The sequence below is a fragment of the Epinephelus moara genome, chromosome 3 (genome assembly GCF_006386435.1).
Source record: "Epinephelus moara isolate mb chromosome 3, YSFRI_EMoa_1.0, whole genome shotgun sequence".
Taxonomy (NCBI): domain Eukaryota; kingdom Metazoa; phylum Chordata; class Actinopteri; order Perciformes; family Serranidae; genus Epinephelus; species Epinephelus moara.
The window spans coordinates 10787803-10810539 of record NC_065508.1 but is presented as its reverse complement, the minus strand read 5'-3'; the positions used below and the strand labels follow the sequence as shown (position 1 = coordinate 10810539).

Genomic DNA, 22737 nt, shown 5'->3' with positions numbered 1-22737 from the left:
TCATCGTGGCCGTTCATTCATTCTATCGATTCTTAATAACTCAACCTGTAAGCTCTCTCAGGTTATAAATGATAATATTGGCATGTGGCTGCTGCTTTTATCCAGTGACTTACACTGAGGGAACAGGCAGGTAGATAGAAGTCAAACCTGCGACTTTACAGATGATCTCTTACCTCTTGGCCACACACCTGTTCTTACAGTCTTTGCTCTGCTAATTATTGGTTTATTCTTTTACAGTTTTCTCTGCATGCTCAGATTCTTCCATGCTATGTTTTGTCTCCCCAGACCTGATCCACTGCACCAATGAGCTGAACGTCAGCATCCCTCACCTGGCAGACACACTGCTGGAGCGCACAGCCAGCAACAGCTGGATAGTGGTTTTCAAAGCGCTCATCACCACACACCACCTCATGATGTACGGCAACGAGGTGAGCTGAGCACACCAACATATGGAAGCCCAGAGAGGACAAAGATGGTTGTTTTTTCAAATTCTCATAATGACTCAGAAGTGGCTTTTCACCTTGACACAGGAGTGCAAACTTTTCACCTTTCAGCAAAAATCAGTGAATGAATCCAAAATAGGTCAGATCAGATCAGTTTTTACGAGATGCATGTGTTCTTTTCTTTATGCCAAGATAATATCGACCACAACTTAATTAAACAATTGTCTGTTGGAGTTATTTTGACATGAGACTGAATCATGAGACAACACATTTGCTTAGCTAAAATTGACATATGTTACTTGATGTGGTTGAATTCAATGATCGTTACAGCAGTTAAATTATGTCGCTTGAGAAAGGGGCAAATGCCAAGCTCACTGAAAATGACAAGAGCTGAATTGAAATTACCTGGTGACAGTTTTTCTTTTATTTGTAGTGGCTGTGAAATCCTTTTATAAATTTTGTATCTGACCCCTGCCTTTTAACTGACCAAACAGCAGCAAGAGCTGAAAAGAGTAAAAACCACATACAGTTTTAGCTACTATGTAATACACTGTACTTTAACATAATTTCAGACCTTGGACCCCCCTGAAGGCTTCGCATCTTTGCTACCTTTATCACCCCTGATGATATTAAAGTCTGCTTGAATGAGATCAAAATGTATTATGTGGCCTCTACAGAACAAAAATGTTAAAAAACTTTTTAGAATACAACTGATTCTTTAAATGTATTCATAAATATTGTTCTCATAATACTGGGATTTAGCTTGATTTGTTTCGGATACACAGTTATGAAGCAAAAACTACCATATCCTGACAGCCGTGGGTCAGTTTAGATCACTCTTGTTATTTGAGAGTTACATCAGAATATAAGGGGTGTAAATCACGTTTCATCACGATATGGTATGATATCAATTAATTGGACAACATCACAATATTTGCTGATATCACAAAGTCTTCCACGGTGCGATTTTGACTTGATTAAACTCAGTAGCCTGTGACTGATATGAGACGATATCGGCAAACATCCTCGGTGCCTTTCTTGGCTCGTTAGCATTATCTGCCTGGTGCTAGGCCGCTAGCACTGTTTGAATGTTTAGGAAGGAGGTGCGCTTGGATGGAATTGGTGACACATCATGGGAATTTCAAAATAAAGGCATATCTTAAAGACGACAAAATGTATCTATGCTTGGATAATGTTGGATCATTGAATCTATAAATCAATCCAGATTAATGCATTGTAACACACCTACACCTACATGCAATGGTTTGTCCAGTTGGTAGTAAGAGTGATGTGCTACAGAATATCCGCTTCAGGATGAGCACACTCGATCAGCACTGAGATGATTCGTCAGTTTTCCATTAGTCAGTGGACAGAAAAACCATTCGGCAACAATTTAGATAATCTCTTAATTGTCGAGGGGAAACAATTCACAGATTTATTGATAATTTAATGTGAGCTGCAGCCTCGCACAAGATGATAAACTATTAATGAAGCATCAGAGCAGAGCACACAGGAAAGTCTATATGAAAGGATGAAAGTAAGACATTTCCTGTACAACCTACTCTGCAGCTCCACACGCACACACAAACATGAGAGACTGATTGCCAATCGGCTCACTCAAGTCATCGATCTATCCAGAGACTGACATTTCGCTCACCAGGATGTAGCAATTTCTCTCCAACTCTTGCAGCGAGTTTCATTGAAGCCGTATCTTCCACGTGTCCAACAAGGACGGATGATGTATCCCGCTGACATTTCAATGGCCGGCGTGACAAATCACCTCACTCCGCTTTGCTCACACTGCAGGAGCTGCAACCAAAACATCAAACATGTTAAACGATGAGCATCTCAGAGTAGAAAGAGTGATTACAGCGGGTACACTGACCCTCTCCAAGTATTTAAACTAGAAAGTTTTTTGCAACACGGGTAGTGACGTGATGTTTTGAGTTTAAACAGTGAGTGCCCCATGTATTGGCACCTTTATTTCTATAGAGTAATGTAGTTCTTGTTAAAACAGGATTCTGGAATCGGATCATAGTAAACTTTGACATTCAATAACAAGCGGAGCAAGTTAAAGTTTCCCTTTCATGACTTTGAGACAAGAAATATGCTCATGAAGCTGCAACTCCTGTCTACAAATGATCTCCTCTCCTTGCAAGACAAACACACTGTTACTGTGTCTGAATGGACATGACATGACATTGTCAGAGAACCTCAGATATGTCACTAACTCTTTCTTCTGTCCTTTTTCCATCAGAGATTGATGCAGTACCTTGCCTCCAGAAACACGCTCTTCAACCTCAACAACTTTCTAGATAAAGCTGCACTACAAGGTGATTTAATGCTATTTGGCTGTTTGTAAACTCAGCAGTGCTGCACGTCTAACAAAATGACTTTATGTCCGACTCTCCCCAGCTCTGTAACGCTATCAATAAGCCCATTTCAGAGGGAAGCTGCAGTCCAGGATTGAAACTCTACAGATAAATGTGCCCTTTGTTTGATACAAGAAGCTGCTGAATGTTACTGAAAATGGAAACACATGCTCACTGACTTTGTAATTCAATATACTGGCTCAGTACCCGTTCAGAACAATCCCTTTTCGGAACGGGCCGATTGCCTGGCCTTGCTGCTTACAGCTTTCTTGAGTCCTGCTCATGCAAACAACTTCACATGATGGCTGCACAATAAAAATTCTTTATTATCATACCAGTTTCCATAAATACATGACAAAAGATGTGATATTACACTTTGAATACAGTTAACAACATATTGAATTAAATTCTGTTTATAGGCGCTATTTTGTCTGATACACGTCATGCAGTTACAACTCTCTGGCCAATTTGACAGAGCCCTCGTCGTCAGGCATCGTCTGACGGGGCAGAATCTGCACACATGCGAGTGAGCTTTATTAGACTAGTGCTGCCATACTGCAGGTGGAAAGTGAGACAAGAGTGCAGACGAAAGTGGGAATGCCAGAGAGGAACTTGTGCCGAAAAAAGACAAATAGCACATCAGCTCTCTGGCAATGTTTTGGAAACAGGAGAGATGACATGGCACAAGCACAGCTACTGGGTAAATCTTAGCCAAGAACAGTTTACACTTTTAATATCCGTTTATTGCAAATGATGGCGTTAATGTAGAGCCCTACTTCACACTCGACACTGCACCTCTGTGTATATGCATGATTTGCAAACAGCTAGCTACTTGGGACCAGGTTATTGTCAGGAACGAAAATGTTCATTCTGAGAGGCACATGTCTGATTTTTAAATTGTTTCAGTTTGTTACAATGAGACACCTTCAGTCTCTTTAAATTCATCTGCTGTTAATAGAGAGCGAGCTGTACCCTGCATGCTGTTCAGCGGTGTAACAGCTATTAGAAGTTCCCTCTCAATACACTACACCGTGAGTATATAACACACTATTAATATATCCTGTAGATCTCAAGAGGTCGCACTCAACACTGCAGTTCCTTGGGTCCTCAGCAATACTCCTGCCAAGTGTGAAGCTGATTGGATGAACAGTTGTCAAGAAATCGACCGGCTGCCATTTTAGTTAGATTCAAAAGTAAAACTGCATGAGTAAATAAATCTCAAGGTCAGACGTTGCGAGGGCCAGTGTGGAGAAAAGCAGATTGCTCATGGAGAAGTTAGTCCATTTCATATGAGAGGGATTATGGCTTCTTAACCTGGAGTGAAAATAGGCCAAGGTGACTAGTCTCTAACTGCAGTGCCCCCTCTGTGCCTCCCCAGGGTATAACATGTCAACTTTCATCAGACGCTACAGCCGCTACCTGAATGAAAAAGCCATGTCTTACAGACTAGCAGCAGTGGACTTCACCAAGATGAAGAGAGGGTAACAAACTCAACACACACTACTAACATACACCTCAGATACTGTATATGAGGGGGCATTATGGGCCTTTTTATCCGAACAGGATGTGAATATTGTTTTCCACTTTTCATCAGATGGCACTAGATGCATGTTTAAACATATTTGCTATTTAGTTGAACAGCAGCAACTAGCAACAGTCATTCATAAAGTCATAGCGAGTCAGTCAGAGAGTCATAAAGTCAGCCAACTGAGCTTCACCTATAAAGATAGTTAACTTACAGTGTAGTTAACGTCAGCTACTATAAGCTACTGGTCAGGTTGAAGTGTATTGAACTGAGAAGATGGAAAATATGTTATTTCAAAATGAACACAGTCTCACTTTTGATGTGTTTCTTGCTGCTAACCCACACTGGGAGCGTGTATCAGTGGGACCTCCTTACACACATACACACACATCAGTCTGCAGGCCTGATGAGTCCTGTGTGTGTGTGTGCTGTCTGTTACCAGGGCTGACGGCGTGATGCGCACCATGAACACAGAGAAGTTGATTAAGACTCTGCCCATCATTCAGAACCAGCTGGATGCACTGCTGGATTTCCAGGTAAACACCCGACTTAAAGACACAAGACTTGTATTTAAAACACTGCAATGTCTTGATACAGTCTGTTTCTTTCTTTCCTCCAGCCCAACTCCAACGAGCTGACTAACGGAGTGATCAACACAGCTTTCATGTTGCTGTTTAAAGACTCCATACGGTTGTTTGCGGCATACAACGAAGGGGTCATCAACATGCTGGGTAAACAATACATACTGTACAATCCCACACATTTTCATGGACAAAATTTCACAAATTTTCCATGACATTCAAGGACCTATAAAGAATTTTCCAGCACCATTCATGGCATAACAAGAACATAACTGTGTATATTTTACTCTAAATGTCAATTATATTATAGATGGTCCATGGACATGAAGCAACAGAGTTCCCACAGTGGGGGAATGACAGCCGACTATTTAGCTGGTCTGCTGGTTAATTTATCAAAAATAAGAATACTCCATATCTTTGAACAATCACGCGCCACTTTCAGAGCAGTTAAGACAAAATCAAAGTGCTCATTGGCACTCCGAGTGACAATTTAACACCCTGACATGCCCACGTCAATTGCTACATCTCAAAAATGTGATGCAGTTCAAAAAGAGCATGGAGGCATAGGTATGGAAACTTTGGGATTCATGGCCCTAAATTTTAAATCCCACTGCCACAACATTTATCTGTCCCCACTTGCCTGACTCTCATACATGGGAGAGATGAAACATCGGGAGAAAATGAAGAAACATACACTGGAAATTATTTCCAGGAAGTTACAATTTGTAACTGTGACATTTAACAATAAATTACATTATTATCACGTCACAGGCTTTTACTGTGATATTAAACTAAATTCAATTTTTTTTTGTGAAATTCATGCATGTAAATAATATAATAATTTTACAGAAGTAGTTTAACTGTGAGTTTACAGTGAAATACAGTAATTCTATGGGAGCATATTGCTAAATCACGGTAATCAATTGTACATAAACTGTGAAGTTACAGTAAAATTCAGTAATTTACAGGAACGCACTGCTATATCACAGTAATGTAATGGGCATTAACTGTGAGGTTACAGTTAAACGTAGTAATGTTAGCGGAGCATACAGCTGTCATTTCACACCAATTTTTTTTTTTTTTTTAAGATATTTTTTGGGGCATTTTTTTAGCCTTTAATGGATAGGACAGACGAGTGTGAAAGGGGGAGAGAAAGAGGGAGTGACATGCAGCAAAGGGCCACAGGCTGGAGTCGAACCCGGGCCGCTGCGGCAACAGCCTTGTACATGGGGCGCCTGCTCTACCACTAAGCCACCGACGCCCCATTTTCACACCAATTTACTGTAAAAATGACACAGTAATTAACAGTGGAAGTAATGCAACTGGTAGCCGGTAATTTAGTGTACATGTACAGTCAAATATTTTATAGTGTAAGCGATGGCAAACGTCAGGCATTAACACATCGATATTGGAGCTACGTTATGCCAACAGCTACAGACAATAAATTTGCACTTATTTTACATTACATGAAAGGTGATCCATGGAAGATTACAGGAACAATTTAATTACACAGACCAAAATTCCATCATTTTTCATCATTGACTTTTCCAGGTTTTCCATGACCATGGGAACCCTGTACAATCGAGCAGATACAGTTGTATTAATAGCGTAATCTGCCTCAGATTTTGAGATCACAAGACTGTAACTCCACTCAATTCTTCTATGAGGGGAAATCTGTTTTTCCTCTGACTGTCTCTAAAAGTCCAATTAAAGATCACCTTCTTTTCTTCCATTAATTATTAAGCTAGTGAGTAGTGAGGGGCTGGGAACAGACCATTGCACTCTCCAGTGAGGAGTTCATTAAATGATTCATTACTTAATTGATCTGATCTAAACGATGGTTATATAGTGGACTCTATGTGGAATTTATTACAGCCTGCACGTACACCTGATGTGCAGGGCTCATCAGGACAAATCAGCAGCAGATTGATTTTTAAGCAGTTTGTTTTATTGTATACACTTTCTAACATTTTCATCTAGCACCTCAGAGGGCTATAAATCCTAATTTAGGATTTACTGAACATGTGCTTTTGCCTTATTTGTGAATAAATAGTGATCTTATGCTGATTTTGGTCTTCTGATCCACAGAAAAATACTTTGACATGAAGAAGAACCAGTGCAAAGAAGCTCTGGAGCTCTACAAGACGTTCCTCAACAGGATGACCAAACTGTCCGAGTTTCTCAAAGTGGCAGAGGTAACGTCCGTTTGTCCTGCTGCTCCTCAATGGAGGACACACAGAGCGCCACTGGAGAGGGCGAGAATATCTGTCTGAGGCGAATCTCGACAGTCTCCTCTCCTATAAACACGTTCTTCTATATTTGTCCTGTAATTAAACCTGCAGAAAAAAACACTTAAACCTGTTGAGATTCGCTCCAGACTTCTGTTACCCTTTGGATCTGATTTACGGTCGATATTTTCCAACCTAAAAACTGACCGCAGATCAGCGTCCAGGGGCTCCTCTTAAACTTCCAAGTCTTTTTTTTGCCTCTAGATGTTCCTCCTGTTTCTGTCCTTCTCTTGCCCTGACCTGGGGAGGGGGTTACTCCATGACAAGTGATTAATGGCTAGCCTATCAGAGAGCCACTCATGTAGAGCTTCCAGTTGAGGGACCCCTCGCGTGCTGCCTGTTCACATGCCTGCACTGCATGCCCAAGCAAGCTCTTTTTCTATCACTATCTCTGTCCTCCTCTTTCTCTTATTTTATTTCCTCCCTTTCCTTTAAAAAATATAATCTCTATAATGGCTGTTATCCTCATAACAGTTGCAGTCCTTGCTAGGCTTCACAGTGAATATAAAACAGTTTTATCCTGCGTAGCATTATCCCGTGCGCCATCTTCAAAGGCTTTCTCTCTGCTTGGTTTCGTTCCCATTTGGAGGAAGGTTTGGGGTGCAGCCGCTCGATCCAAAGAAAAACAAAACAAAACAGACTAACGTTGACTTTAAGGACCCATTCATTTTACCTGTCTAACAAAATGTGTGTTTGTCTGTTTGTGTGTCATCTGTGTCCCCCCCTTCTCTTTCTGTTCAAAGTCAACATTAGTTGAGTGTCTTCCTTTTGGATGTTTCTTACCTCGCAGTCGTCACGTGACCTGTTGTCTGCCCTCTCTGCCCTGCCTGTTCAATCAGTCGGTGTGCTCAGCATTCATTTCAAACCAGTCTCCAGATCTCAGTGTGTGTGCGTGTACTTATAAGTGTGTGTGTACATATACTGTGTATATATCTATATATATGGGTGTTCGTATGCGTGTGCATGCGCCCTCCTCCCCTCCTCCTCTGTTGTCTTTTATTTGTTTTCTTTTCCAGCCACTGCATGAAGTAATGAATGCTTGGGTTTGATTCTTCTTTCTCCCTCCTCCTCCTCCTCCTCTTCCTCCTTCACACGCCTCTTCCCTCTTTTTACTCTGTTGGGTTTTTTGGTTTATTCCTTGTTTTATTATTACATTTGGTTTATTTTTTATTTTGCCTCCCTCCTCCCTCCCCTTACCCCCTCCCTCCTTTTTTGTGACACAGCGAGTTGGGATAGATCAGGGCGACAGCCCCGATCTCACACAGGTCAGTCTACATCTCATCTCAATCAGTCAATCAACCAGTCAGTCAACCAGTATTTAAATCCGTCAAGTCAATCCCATAATGCTTCATTCTAAACGCTCCCGTTCCCTACTCACCCTACAGACCTGCCCACACTGCAGCTGCCCTGTCCTCCTCTCTTCTTCACTCTCCTTAACTCCTTTGCCTTTTCTCCTTTTCTCTCGGAGTCTAGAATAGAGAGGAAACAATAAATGAAGACCTGCAAATAGCCTTGAAGCACATTTATTTGTCACAATCATTAGTGCAGGAATTACATTTTTTTGTCCATATCTGAATCACTGCAGAACAAATTTTACTCTTAAAAGGTAAGATGTTTGAAAGCAGCAGTTATGCAGCTGAATATCAAAAGTTTTTAGCTTCCCTTTTGAATATTTCTATTTTAGATGTCCATGACCGGGGCTTTTTATCTGTCTGAATTTCCCCAGCAGTATTTCTGGCATTTTCCCAGTGTAAATATCAAGGCTTGTCTCTTCATTCAAAGGCTTATCATATAAATAAGTCGGCACAGCTTTATGAAATAGGTTTTTGCCCACATAAGCAGTGTTCAAACCATTTCCCATGAAAAGATTATGTCCCTTTGCATTAGCTGTGGGGAGAGCAGCGAATGGTTTTTATTAAATAGGTCTCTGCAAATATGACTTGGATAGGTGTACATAATGCCATCATAAGCACTGCATATCATGCTAAAGGCCCCAAATGCATAGTATCCTTTTCAGTGGAACCATAATTGGATGTTTATAATGCAACAAATTTCCAGCGACAAACTGAAAAGGGCTGACTTTTTAAAATTAGTGCCATGTTTGTAGTGCTTATGAAGACCTTATATGCCCTTATTCAACAACATAGTGACCCATGCCTATACTGAGCACTAGATATGTGTCTGTTTTACTTTTAAACCTTTAGCATATTCTAGATTTCTCTGAAGAAGGATATCCAGAATTCGCATTTTACTCTCTTTCCCCCTTAAAATAAGTATATGAGAAATCTTTTCTTTGCTTGTTGTGTTTGCGTTGTGTTCTCTGGCGCTGAAATGTAAGGCTCTCGATGAAAACCGTGGTATCACATGTGGTCAAAATGAACCCATCCATCCTTTTTTTTTGTTTTACAATAAAGAGTGCCGTCCAGCTGCTCAATGTGTATACCTGGTTTTTCACCAGATGTTTACATTTCGATGAGTTAACTTCCTTGGCTTCCAGTGGGGTAAAATTTTGGTACTTAGCTTTAGCTGCTGCCTCATTTTCAAACTAAATAAAACAAATAATATCTTAATTTGACTCTTAACCTAACATGGAATCCATCAGTTAACTCTTACTTTTTGGACTGTGATTTTCTTTACACGTATGCGTGCGTAAGTGTGTGTGTTAATGAGAGCGTTTGTGCACTGCTGGCCTCTGCATGGGCTCGTTAGACGGTCCAGAGACGTGTTTGTTGTGTTTCTACTCTGGAGCCCTGCAGCAACGATGCTCTGCTCTGTCCTGACCTGTCAGTCAGGCTCGCTTGCATGATCCAAGGCTGATGTGTGCATGCTGGTCAACCAAACCTGATGAAACCAAATGCAAAAAAAAAAAAAAAAGTTCAAAGAGCTGTCGTAGAGTAGATAATGAATCTGAGGGTGATGTCTTAATTTTGCTGCTGCTTTGTGTGTGTGCGTATGTGAGTGAGTGAGATCATATGAGGAGGTGAGGAGATGGGTGTGAGAGAAAGCAGTGTCTCCAATTTTGTCCACTTGGCTGTGGTTCTAATGTTGCCCCATCGACTCCCCTCCCATTTACCCCCTCCCCAGGCTCCTAGCTCTCTCCTGGAGGCTCTGGAGCAGCATCTAGCCTCTCTGGAGGGCAGGAAGCTTAAGGACCTCTCCACTGCCAGCAGGTACACTCAGATGTGCTGCACCACCCACTTAATGCCACTATTACTGCTGTTCCATCTTACTGCAATAACTGTTATTACTAGTACAAGTACTATTGCTGCTACAAGTACTGCTGCTGTTACTACTACTGTTACACTGGTGGTACTACTTTATTATAAAACAAATGATTAACAACAAGACTAAGAGTCTATAGCCCTGCATTAATGTCCATACATATTCTACTAAAAACTAAATCTGTAAGAGTAGTTGCGTAAGGTAGTCATGACCAGCCCCAGTGCACCTTACTATGACAGGCCCTAGTCCCAGATTTTGAGTTTAAACTAGCAGTAGCAACCATATATCCGAGCATTTTGTCACATGATCAAATAACAACTTTACACTGGACAGCATTAACATATGTATCACGCAGCAGTCATCTGCTTATCAATTTATACTTGACAAAAATACAAAAGAAAATAAGAAATTATTTATTTAATCGAGTAGTGTTTTTTTTTTTTTTTTTTTTTAAATATGTACTTTATTTTTAGTTTTTATAGTTTATTTAGAACAGGCATATAATTTTGCAATAGACTGCTACTAACTTGAACTTCTTGGCCTTGTTTGAGGGCATAAATAACAAAAGGCACAACTTTAAGTTTCACATGACTTCTTATGTAATTACAGTGCCTTGCGAAAGTATTAGCCACCTTGGTATTCTTTCTATTTTGTTGCCTTACAACCTGGACTTTAAATGGATTTTATATTTGATTTTATGTAACAGACCTGCACAAAATACAAATTAATACGTTCAATTTTTTTTTTTTTTTTGAGGTTTTAAATAATTCTAAAGTATACAAAACTGAAGAGTGGTGCATGCATATGTATTCACCCTCTTTGCGGTGAAGCCCCATCCATTACCTTGAGAGGCCACATAATTAGTTAAATAAGATCCACCTGTGGGCAATCTAAGTGCCACATGATCTCAGTATACATACCCCTGGATGGAGGTTCACCTTCAAGCAGGACAATGACCCTTAACACACTGCTAAAGCAACACTTCTGTGGTTTAAGGAGAAACAGTTAAATGTCCTGGAATGGCCCAGTCAAAGCCCAGACCTCAGTCCAATTGTGAATCTGTGGTATGACTTTAATATTGCTGTACACAAGTGGAACCCATCCAAAATGACGGAGCTAGAGCAGGTTTGCCGTGAAGAATGGGCAGAAATTCCAGTGGCTAAATGTGCCAAGCTCATAGAGACATACCTGAAGAGACTTGCAGCTGTATTTGTTGCAAAAGGTGGCTCTTTGAAGTATTGTCTTTGGGGAGATGAGTACTTATGCACGCTCAGATATTCTGTTTTTTGTCTTATTTCTTGTTTGTTTCACAATAATAATAATAATAAAAAAAAACTTTTAAAATCCAGGTTGTAAGGCAACAAAATAGAGAGAATGCGAAGGGGGGTGAATACATTCACAAGCCACTGTGCAGTTGTATTTTTGAGGAGGCAATCTGAAACACCCTCAAGGCCCATTTCTTCTCCCAGCTCTCTATGGGCCCCCCTTCCCCTTGCCTTGTATAAGAAGCTCTTTAGGAAGTCACTAGGATGGACCTTTGTCACAGCAGACATTTTGACTTGTCATAGTAGGAAAAGCACAGGTGAAACTGATAACATTAACGATGGCTCGTTTCCATTTAGTGTCCCAGTAAGTTATTCCAGTGAGCCAGCATTGATGATACCAGGGCCTCCTCTAAGTGGAATGCAGCTATCATTAATGTTGTTGAATACACCTGTGCTGCTCCTACTGTGACACGTCAAATTGTTTGCTGTGAAAAGGTCTATTCATCATCTGGAATACCTTACAAAAATTCGTGTAAAGTAAAAGTACTGTTACCTTGAAGAAGTTGTACCCAGGTAAAAAGTGAGTCAGTTAAATTGTGTGATGATAAGCAGAATGATACCACTGAATTGTAAATTAAAAAACACCTTAGGGCTGCAAAATGAATTACATTAAAAAAAGAAATTAACGTATTTACAATAGTGGAGCAACACGACAGCACAGAGCCTTAATGACCAAACCAACAAGTAGTTAATTTTCTACACTTTACAGCCTGTGAATGCAACTCATTCCGTTAGCTGCCAGTGAAGCCTAATTACAATTAACTAGAAAAGACGACAACACTCTGACAATTAAACAAAAATGACCGACAATGAATAGAAAGTCTAAACCAGACCAGGAGGGTGCAACAGGCATTAATAAGGCACAAATTAAACAGCCTGAGGCCTCTTACAGGATCAGCAGCAGAATAAAACACCACCAAAGCAGACAAACACAGAGATGCTGAACAATAAAATCTCCACACAGACATTACAGCAGAGTAGTTACAACACTTAGCTTGTTGTTGTTACACTCACCTGTTTTACTATCACTAGTCTGCTCGTTCATTCTCAAAGCAAAGTATAACTAGCTCAGTTAGCCTCTCTGTCCCAGTGTAACCAGTCCATTTAACCTCTGTGTCCCAGTATAACCACTTCACTCAGCTTCTCCGTCACTCACAAAGGCCTCACACACCTCACTGAAGGTATAAAGTTCCTCATTGAACACAGAAGTGACCACTGAAGGACCCACCATGACCGTTAGCATGAATAGCGGTTTGGACGTTAGCCACACCCATAATGCACCTGTTGATGACGCAGCATTTAATTTGCGTCAGTTTTGCGCGCTCGCGGGGTGGTGCGTTAACTAAATTAACAAAATTATTTTTTTTTAAACAATGCCAAGGTACAATAATGCAACCATAACTAATGATGACGTCTTAATTTATTCCAATGTGCATTTACATGGTTTAATTGTCATTAACTGCAAGATTTCAGTGTTGGGGAGCTACTAATTACTTCACACTGGAGGGAGAAATCTAGTTTGGTTAATTAAAGCTACACAAGAAAACTGGGCCTAGTTCAAACTACTTTTTTGGCTCACTGTTTTTGTGAGATTTGTCTATATTGAATTTTGTTTGTTTGTTTGGGTTTTTTTTGGAGGGAATTGGTTGTGATGTTCATGCTAAATTGAAAAACGTAAAAAGAGATATCAAAAAAATTTAATTCAATTAACTGATTAACAAAATACAATACAGAAAAACTCACATGCCAGCAAAAAATGACACTTAATGAAGTTTGTTGCAAATAGTGCCCACTTATTCACAGATCATACATAAACGAAAAGCATAAAATACCCCACAATCCATTGGAAAGTGTAAAGAATGTCATCTTTGGTTTTGTATACAATGTCTATCAGTCAGACACCTGCCATTCACAGACTAGAGCCCAGGTGGGGGTATTGCACCAAACAGGATTACTTAGATAGCCAGCTAACTTCTAAAATAGCATGCAACAACCTCTATGAACATTGTTAATAAATTGCAATAATTAATTATGACTAATTGTGGACAAATGGAGCTCATTAACAGTAGAGAAGCAATTATAAAATAAGAATTAAAAAAATCAATCCTTTTATAACCTGAAATAGATTGTAATTTCAGTAGTTAACTACAAAAAAAAGGCAAAAGTAATTTAACTACTGGAATCACTATGCTAATATGGCCGTAGTTATAATACCAGCTAGCTACTGCAAAATAAAGTTAAACCTCTAGTTCAAGTTTAATTACATGTAGTTCACTACTCTCTAACACTATCTATTCTATTACTTCTTTAACTATGACTACAGCTTGAAAACTTTTTCACCATGCTAGCAGCAATGTTTGGGGATGGCAAAATCAGTCTCCATTCTAATTGCAGAGACGTTTGGTGCAGACAGTCATGATCCCCAGAGGATGAATCTCACCGAGCATCATCTTGTCGCAGGTTTAGCTCTGTGGGGCTGTGGATTCTTGTCTTGTTAAAAAAAGCAGACATGTTACATGTTACAATGTACACTGTAACATGAAAAGATTCAGTAAAAAGTAAAAGAGCAGTAAAAAGAGACAAGCAAAACCAGGAAATATAGCAACCAGTTGTGCAAAAATGTTTGTGTGTGTCACCCTCAGATCCAGCACCTTGTCCAGTGCAGTGTCCTCTCTGTCCAGCACTGGGATCTCTCTCAGCCGTATGGAAGACAAGACAGAAGACAACAGACTGCAGCAACACAAGGCGAGATATCTGCAAGACATTATTAACATTTAGACAGCTCATACATACCAACAATACTGTGCTGAATGAAACCACAGTATATAACCATTACAAGTGCACACATCTTTTCTTACTGTTTCTGCTTTTAAGTGAGAAAAGCAGACTGAAATCACTTTAGCTTGCATGAAGTGTACTTCACTTCTTTCTGTCCTCCACACTGTTGTTGAAGTTGAATGGACAAGTGCATTGGTCCTGCGGTACAGTGAAATACACTGTCTGTCTCTGGCTGCCGGCCCATAGCGTACAGAGCTGCACAGAGAATGACAATGAAGTCACAATCTCAAGACCCTCTGCAGTGGATTTTTCATTCAAATAAAGAAGCATCCAGGAATACAAATATTTATAATGGCTCCATTGTTTGTGGTTGTTTCTCCAAAAGAGGTTAACACCATTTGTGTGTGCTGCGGGGCTGTTTACAAACCATGAATATGTCATACTGTTGATGCTCCCCATTGCAGGAGGACGGTCATAAGGTGATCGATATTCAGACACCCAATGTGTCACCCAGCACCCAATCAGTGGGCAGTGCCAACAGCAGCGGAGGGGCCACGGATCTCTTCTCCAACTCACCAATCGTACCCGTCAGCAACCAGTGAGTCTAACATCTGCTGTGTGTTAAAGCCAGAAAGGCAAAGTTAAAGAAGGACTCTTCAGCAAGCGGCCTTTTGCTTGGCTGTCATTATAAATCTGATTTTTTAAAATGGCCTTTTCTCGTTATATAAACATAAAATGAGGAAAAAAACCTCTGCTCTCTGTTTTCATTCCTGCAGTGTGCCAAACCTGACCAGTGAGCTGTTCACCCTGCAGCCTAACTTCACCCCCATCCAGACCACACACACTGTGCCCAACAATAACAATGCCTGGGGAGGTAGGACTGCATACACAACCACACACACACACACACACACGCATATAATCATGCAAACATACAATGAAGCGTGCAAATAAATGCCCACTCATACACACACTGCACTGCTCAGAGCTGGATACACTGTGACAGTGATGCCCAGTTGCTTCATGCTCTTGACTCATTTCCCCCTCTTTTTCTCCTCTCATGTTACCATGGTAACCCTTGGATGTCAGGTGACCTGCTAAAGCCAGCCCCACCCGCTCAAATTCACAGCCCCGGAGTCCCATTGCACTCTGGGAAAATGCTGCCCAACGATTTGGACTCTTCATTAGCCAACCTCGTTGGTAGTGAGTATACAGAGTCTCTCTCTGAAGATTCAGTCACAGCTTTCATGTTTCATGTTCGTCTTCTCCGGCTGTTTTGCTTCCTTTTAGCTGATGTTGTGTTTCTTGTTTGCTTCTCTCAGACCTGCAGTTTGGGGGGACGCCAGCTAAAAAGTGAGTGGGTTTTTCTGACATCTAAGACTTAGCCACAAGCAAATGACTCAGCTGTCTATCCAGCTTTATTTGTCATTATTTGTCTTTGGGTTTTTGCAACATCTGTGCACCTGACAACGCTCCGTCTGTGTTTGTGTGTATGCATCAGGCCAGAGCTCCAGTGGAGTCAGCTGGTAGAGAAGAAGCCAACAGGAGGGGGCGGCTGGCAGTCAAAGACCATGTGCACCAGCACCAACTGGACTCACACCACCCATCCCATGGCACCTGCACCCATGCCTGTCCCTCAGATGGTAAGTTAAAGGCTACATTCATCTTGTCAAGTTCCAGGGGAAAAAAAATCTTTTGTTGTGAATTGCATGTGGCGCATGCAGATTTATTCACAGCTCATTCACTCACCTGTTTGTTATGAGGACATCAATTTACTCCAGTATCATTGGGTTCGCTCCAAAACCTGACCTGCACAGTGCCAATTTGTGCCTTTTGTGTGTGACTTTCACCCAACAGAGGCACATATTTCACACTGCTTGTTAGGGTGGATCACAAATTGAAAAGGTACTGTAGTGTCTCTGCCAACAAAAAGATAAAAGATCAAAATAAAGATATTAAAGGTCCCATAGTGTGCTAATTTTCAGGTTCATACTTGTATTTGGGGTTTCTACTGGAACATGTTTACATGCTTTAATGTAAAAACAAAAAAAACCCCTTTATTTCCTCATACTGTCTGCCTGACAATACCTGGATTCACCCTCTGTATGAAACGGCCCGTTTTAGTGCCTGTCTCTTTAAGCCCTCTCTCCTGAAAAAGCCCAGTCAGCTCGTCTTGGTCAGCTTTTCCAGGTCTTCCACATGTGTAGTATGGATGTATTAAGAGACCTGGATACAGCATTGGCGGTGGGGCCGTATTTATTCATATGAAAGTTGCTCAGTGGTGCATGAAGCTAGAATACCTTTATTTCTGCAGTATGAAATTACATAGATGATCGGCAGTGCTTCCGTATCATTGGGCCCACAGAGCAGGTGCACTAGAAACTTACCGGCCAAGCGGCTGACTTCCGGGTTTCGCGCTCCGCTAACATGTAATGAGTGATTTCGACACAATTGCAACATTAAAAAAAAAGTATCCACTGATTTACAGACGTCTCTTTCCCAATGTAAGTCTATGAGAAAAAGTCTTTTTGGGCCCAATGGCATCACATGACGGACACCAAAAATTGCAGTACCACTGTTTGGCCACTACAAACATTGGCTTCAAAGCCTGGCACACTTCCTGGGGGCCTCATCTGCACTCTCTGCGTCTCTGCACATTCATTGCAGCCGGCAAATGACTATAACAACACTGTACTGGCACTCTCTACCTTTATAGACTGTACCACCGGAATTACATTAGCCAATAGCTTGGGTCCATGTTCACTTCCTGTCAGCTGATGTCATTCACATACACTGCAAAACATTCCAACAGGAAATAGAAAGGGACCCATGTTTATTATTTAATTTTGAAACGGTCTATGAAGTCTAGTTGTGACATCACAAATGCACAGAGGTCTTGATGGCTTGTTTAAAGGCACAGTTCCTGAATACAGACTATGTGCATTTCTCTGTAGATTGAGTGTTTTGATGAATTTGACCCATGCCTGTTTTATATTAAAGAAGACACAGAAATCTGACCTTTTACAATATGGGACCTTTAATTTCACAATGATATAAAACAGAGAAAAGCCTCAAAATATTTGTCAGTTTTTGCTCCCAGATATCAAAATTTGATTTTAACCAGCAACTCCTGACTCCTACCCACAAGGCTGGATTCTTTCCCCTGTGCTATTTCCTCTTTTAACCAATGATATCATCACGAGAAACATTTTAGATTGTCTAAGTATGCTGATGACATGGCCTTAGTTGACCTTCTACAGAAAACAGACCCATTAGGTGAAGTTGCCTATCTGGGGCACACCGAGGCCCTTCAAATACGTTGTCCCATTTGCCAGCTAGAAATTAATTGGACCAGGATGAAATAATGAATTATGTGCAGAAACAAGATCTGAAAACAGAGCCAATTTCACTTGGTGACCAACATGTTGAAACTGTGGAAAGCTTTAAAACCTCGGTACAGTTCTGGACTCCAAAGTGAGATTCATTAAAAACACTAAGTATATTTTCAAGAGGTGCTCACAGTGACTCTATCCTCACAAGAAACTGAGTGGCTTCAGTGTTAGTCAGTAGATTTTAGAACTGGAAGTTCCACCTTCCTTCCCGGTACAATCACCGAACTGTAGATCTGAGAATAAACCTTCTAGGATTATATCAATGGCAAGCAAAATAGTTAGCAAAGCCCAAAAGCCCTTGACTAAACTTTTTTTTCAAGTACGAACAAGAAAGTGAGGAGTATCCTGGCAGATAGCGCCCATCCTCTCTTCAGCCACTTTGAGCTCTTGAGCTCCGGGAAGCGCTACAGATTCACTTTGGCAACCAAAAATGTATTTAAGAAGTCCTTCAACCCGAATGCCATCAATATTCTTAACTCAACAAAGTGACTGAGATTTAAGCCACAGACAGACACTCACATGAACTGTTTTTAACATGAGTATGACCTTGTCTATATGTTTGTTTTTCAAATTGTTTGTCTGCTTTTTATGCTGTTGTTTCTTGTGTTTAGTGGGCCGAAGACAAATTTCCCCCCTGTTGGACAGTAAAGATATAGTCTACATTATCAACTGATTATTACCAACTAGTACCAACATGTATCAATAGGAGAAAAAAACCCTCTCTGTGTAGTGAGTTTCATTACATGATACTTTAATCTACAAAAGTCAGCAAGTTTTCCTGCAATGAGACAATGGGCCCCTTTAAAGTCTCCTTTGTGTTTTCTTTTTCTGTGTCCATTTGTAGTTGTTTTGTGTCTCTGAGATAATTTTAGCGTTTTTTGTTTGTTTTGTGTCTCTTCATGGTCTTTCTAGGTCTCTTTTCAGTCATTTTGTCTAGTAGTAGTCGCTGTTTCTCTTTGAGGTCATTTTGTGTATTTTTTTGGTCGTTTAGTGTCTCTTTCCGGTCATTTTGTGTATTTTCCGGTCGCTTTGTGTCATTGTGTAGATGTTTTGTGTCACTTTGAGATCATTGTGTGTGTTTTTTGGTCCTTTTGTGTCTCTTTGCATATTCTTTTTGTGTCTCTTCATGGTCATTTTGTGTCTGTTGGCATATTCTTTTTGTGCCTTTTTTGGTCATTTTATGTATTTTTCAGTCATTTTGTGTCTCTTAGTAGATGTTTCATGTCTCTTTGAGTTCATTTTGTGTTTTTTTGGTGACATTTTGTGTCTCTTTATGGTATTTTGTGTCTGTGGTCAATTTGTATTTTTTTGGTCATTTTTGTGTCTCTTGGTACATGTTTTGTGTCTCTTTGAGATCATTTTGCATAGCTTTTGGTCTTTTTGTGTCTCTTTGCATATTCTTTTTGTGCTTCTTTGTGGTCACTTTGTGTATTTCTCTGTCATTTTGTATCTCTTGGTAGATGGTTTGTGTCTCTTTGAGGTCATTTTGTGTGTTTTGTGGTCATTTTGTGTCTCTTGGCATATTCTTTTTGTGTCTCTTTGTGATCAGTTTGTATATTTTTTGGTTATTTAGTGTTTCTTTGAGGTCATTTTGGAGTGTTTTTCCGGTCGATACGTGTTAATTGAAGTGACACTTTGCAGGCGAGGGTCATGGCGGCCCCTGGACCTGTGCCTGATTGTCTCTTTCAGTAAAACATCCATGGCAGTTACAAAACAACTATAGAAAAGTAAAAACAAAATCAGCCTGACATTTAAGTCTCTATATTATGAAGGGTCAAGTCTGTAAATGTGGCCATTTTGTCGGGGAAGCACTGCTGCACTGCTCTTGTAGATATCTTTTTAAAGGAGCATTGTATTGTGTATTAATTTGGTGCCATCCATCATTCTGTCAGTGAAGTCAGTTTTTCCTAATAGTCTGATATCTCACTCTGGAATGAAACTCATTAAATGTACCTGTTGGCCAAATGTAACTTTCTGCTGCATTCAGGGCTTTTTGAAGGAGCTCCCAAATGTGCGTCTGTCCTTTGTGCTCCACTCTAATTATCCACGCGTCTCTTCCATTCAATCTGGTTTCATCTTCTAATTTTCGACTGATTGACCTCTCGACTCAAACCGCTCATTTATTCAGCAAATGGCTCGGAAAGCGGGTGGCACGACGTGAATAGAAAGTAGAAGTGATTTGAACATGAGGAATGGGCAAAGGTCTGGTTTATCTCCTCTGCTCATTTAAAGAAATGGCCCAAGCACGACGTTTATTGTTGTAACCCTCTTTTTCTGTAACTCTCCACAGAATGGGATGATCTATACTGGCTATGTAAGTACTTTTCTTTACTTCACCTCCCCCTCACTCCTCTGCGTGCACCTGATTTCATCCCGACATCCTCCAAAAACCTGTCTGCTTTGCTTTTTTAAAATCTATTCTTGTGGCACTTTTATTATTAGGCTGTTTGTATTGTTGACGATACACGAATTATCAGAGGAAGAGGGAATTCTTTTGCTTATTGTACTGCCTCGGCATTGTTGTTGCATCCCTTGTGGTTATTACAGGCTGCCAATCTGCTACCTCAATTCTACTTTGTTAAACGTTGCATGTCTTCTTGTTGCTCAGGATTAGCTATACACAAACAAATGCAAATGTTAAAGAATGTCAAAACATTCCTGTCTTTGCTTGGGGGGACATCTGTGACAGGTTAGACATGAGGCTGACAGCATCAGGATTAGGTTTGTTATCAACTTTCAGGTCAAGATTACGACTGCAGCTCAGCCTGAGAGTCGTGTATTGTGTTTCTCTCTTTCTCTCCGTACAGGCTCCTGCACCAGTGGCTTTTCCTATGACGACACCCCAAGTGCCTGTGTATGGAATGGTAAAGAGCAGCTTTAATCTCAGTGATACATTCATACATTCATACTCTGCTGACATTAATCTACTCTGAATCTGAAACATTTGTTTCTCCCACCTGTCCTCTGAGCAGCTCCCTCCTCAGATGAGTCATCAGATGGGGGGCGTTCCCATGATGCCCCCGCAGCCTGTCATGTACAACCAGCCTGTCCTGAGACCCACCAATCCCTTTGGACCCATCCCGGGGACACAGGTAACACACACACACACCACACTACAGTGCATATGCCACATATTGTTGTTAAAGGAATCTGACTTTTTGGGAACTATGGCCATTTGCTTTCTTGCTGAGAGTTGGATGAGCAGATTGATACCACTCTGATATTTGTCTATTCAATATGCTGTAAAACTGCTTTATGCTAAGCTAAGCTAACTAGCTCTAATCTTAAGTGCTATATCGTAGGCAACTGGACTTGCTTGAGTGTCTTCAAGATGTTTCACCTCTTATCCAAGAGGCGTCTTCAGTTTGAATTGACTGGTGCGGAGTCACAGGCTTTAGACTGTGTGGGTGTGAACACTTACAGAGTCACTGAAGATTACCATGACCTGGATGACTGAGAATCTTCGCCAACATTTAACTGGCTGTAGCTTCATATTGTGGTATCAATCTTCTCGTGTAACCCTCAGCAGGAAAGCAAATAAGCACATTTTCCAAACTGCTGAGCTATTTTCTTAATATTCTGCCTTTTAAATGCTGCTTTTTTCTTAAGTTGTGTGTCTTTTTCTTCATCCCAAACATTCATGGCAAATTATAGACTCTGGCATCACACGGAAAAGCTGCAATGCCATAGCAGCTCAGTTGGAGTAATGGTAGTTTTTTTAAACCTTAGTTTAGAGCTATGTTATTACAGAAACTCTTTTCATTTAGGCTACTTGCATACATAAACACAAGGCACTTGTCTGGCAGATACTTTCAGCTATCTCTGTGGACATCAAAATTTATCTTTCAATATATGTAGACATGTTTAGGAGACAATGAGGAAGGGTGTGAGAGAAACAATCCAAATTTAAATTGGATTGAATGGTGGGGCTGCTCACTTTTTTGCTTTGGAGTGTGTACTTTAAAGGAATAGTTCACACCAAAATCAATAGTACATATTTTTCCTCTTAATCGTAGTGCCATTCATCAGCCTAGATTGTTTTGGTGTGAGTTGACTAGTATTGGAGATATCACCCATAGAGATGTCTGTCTTTTCAATATAATGAAACTAGATGGCACTCGGCTTGTGGTGCTCAAAGTGCCAAAAATATACATTTAAACAACTCAACAGCAATGTCTCTTTCCAGAAATCATGACTGAGTTACTCAAGATAATCCACAGAGCTTGTTGTGAGCAGTTTCATGTAGGAACTATTTTCTGTCTATTGAAGTACACCCGCCAATCGGATCACTGCACAGAAGGAAGCGTTCATCTACTGCTAGCTCACCTAGCACCACTGAACTAGCTAAAATTACAGCTCAGCCGCTTGGACTCCATTAATGTTTAAATCTCCCGCTGTCACAAGCTTCTCAGCCATGAGTAGATGCACACTTCCTTCTGTGGGGTGATAGGGTTGGCAGGTGTGGAAAGAAAATAGTTCTTAACTGCTCACATCAAGGTCTGTGGATTATCTTGAGTAACCAGGTCATGATTTCTGAGACATTGCTGTTGAGTTTTTCAAATTATTCTTTTGTGGGGGGTTTTGCACTTTGAGCACCATAAGCAGAGTTCCATCTAGTTCCATAATATTCAATAGAAGGCAAACATCTCTAAAGCCGATATCTCCAACACTCTGCAAATCACACCAAAACAATCTAGACAGATAAACAGTACTACAGGTAAGAGGAAAAATATATCTTTTTGATTTTTGGGTGGAACTGTCCCTTTAAAGTAGTAGCTCTGGAGCTATAGCCAGTTATCTGGGGGCTACTG

At 40.6% G+C, this 22737-nt stretch overlaps 2 protein-coding genes across 3 annotated transcripts in view; both read left to right on the top strand.

Annotated features, from left to right (window-relative positions):
* The window catches only part of snx12 (sorting nexin 12), a 78273-nt gene extending 63700 nt beyond the window's left edge, over nt 1-14573 (top strand). Inside the window, exon 5 of the mRNA XM_050041206.1 lies at nt 14564-14573. Coding sequence (XP_049897163.1) covers nt 14564-14566 — 3 coding nt within the window. The 3' untranslated portion in view covers nt 14567-14573. The remainder of the gene's footprint in view (nt 1-14563) is intronic.
* LOC126388218 (phosphatidylinositol-binding clathrin assembly protein-like) overlaps nt 1-22737 on the top strand; it is a 36246-nt gene that overhangs the window by 10335 nt on the left and 3174 nt on the right. Inside the window, exons 2-18 of one of the 2 annotated variants that reach the window (XM_050041200.1) lie at nt 286-428; nt 2701-2776; nt 4194-4296; nt 4783-4876; nt 4960-5071; nt 7010-7116; nt 8433-8474; nt 10294-10379; nt 14399-14501; nt 14999-15132; nt 15311-15408; nt 15624-15737; nt 15857-15887; nt 16036-16177; nt 20217-20240; nt 20734-20790; nt 20899-21018. In XM_050041200.1, coding sequence (XP_049897157.1) covers nt 286-428; nt 2701-2776; nt 4194-4296; nt 4783-4876; nt 4960-5071; nt 7010-7116; nt 8433-8474; nt 10294-10379; nt 14399-14501; nt 14999-15132; nt 15311-15408; nt 15624-15737; nt 15857-15887; nt 16036-16177; nt 20217-20240; nt 20734-20790; nt 20899-21018 — 1586 coding nt within the window. The remainder of the gene's footprint in view (nt 1-285; nt 429-2700; nt 2777-4193; nt 4297-4782; nt 4877-4959; nt 5072-7009; nt 7117-8432; nt 8475-10293; nt 10380-14398; nt 14502-14998; nt 15133-15310; nt 15409-15623; nt 15738-15856; nt 15888-16035; nt 16178-20216; nt 20241-20733; nt 20791-20898; nt 21019-22737) is intronic. The other variant, XM_050041199.1, reaches the window with a different exon arrangement.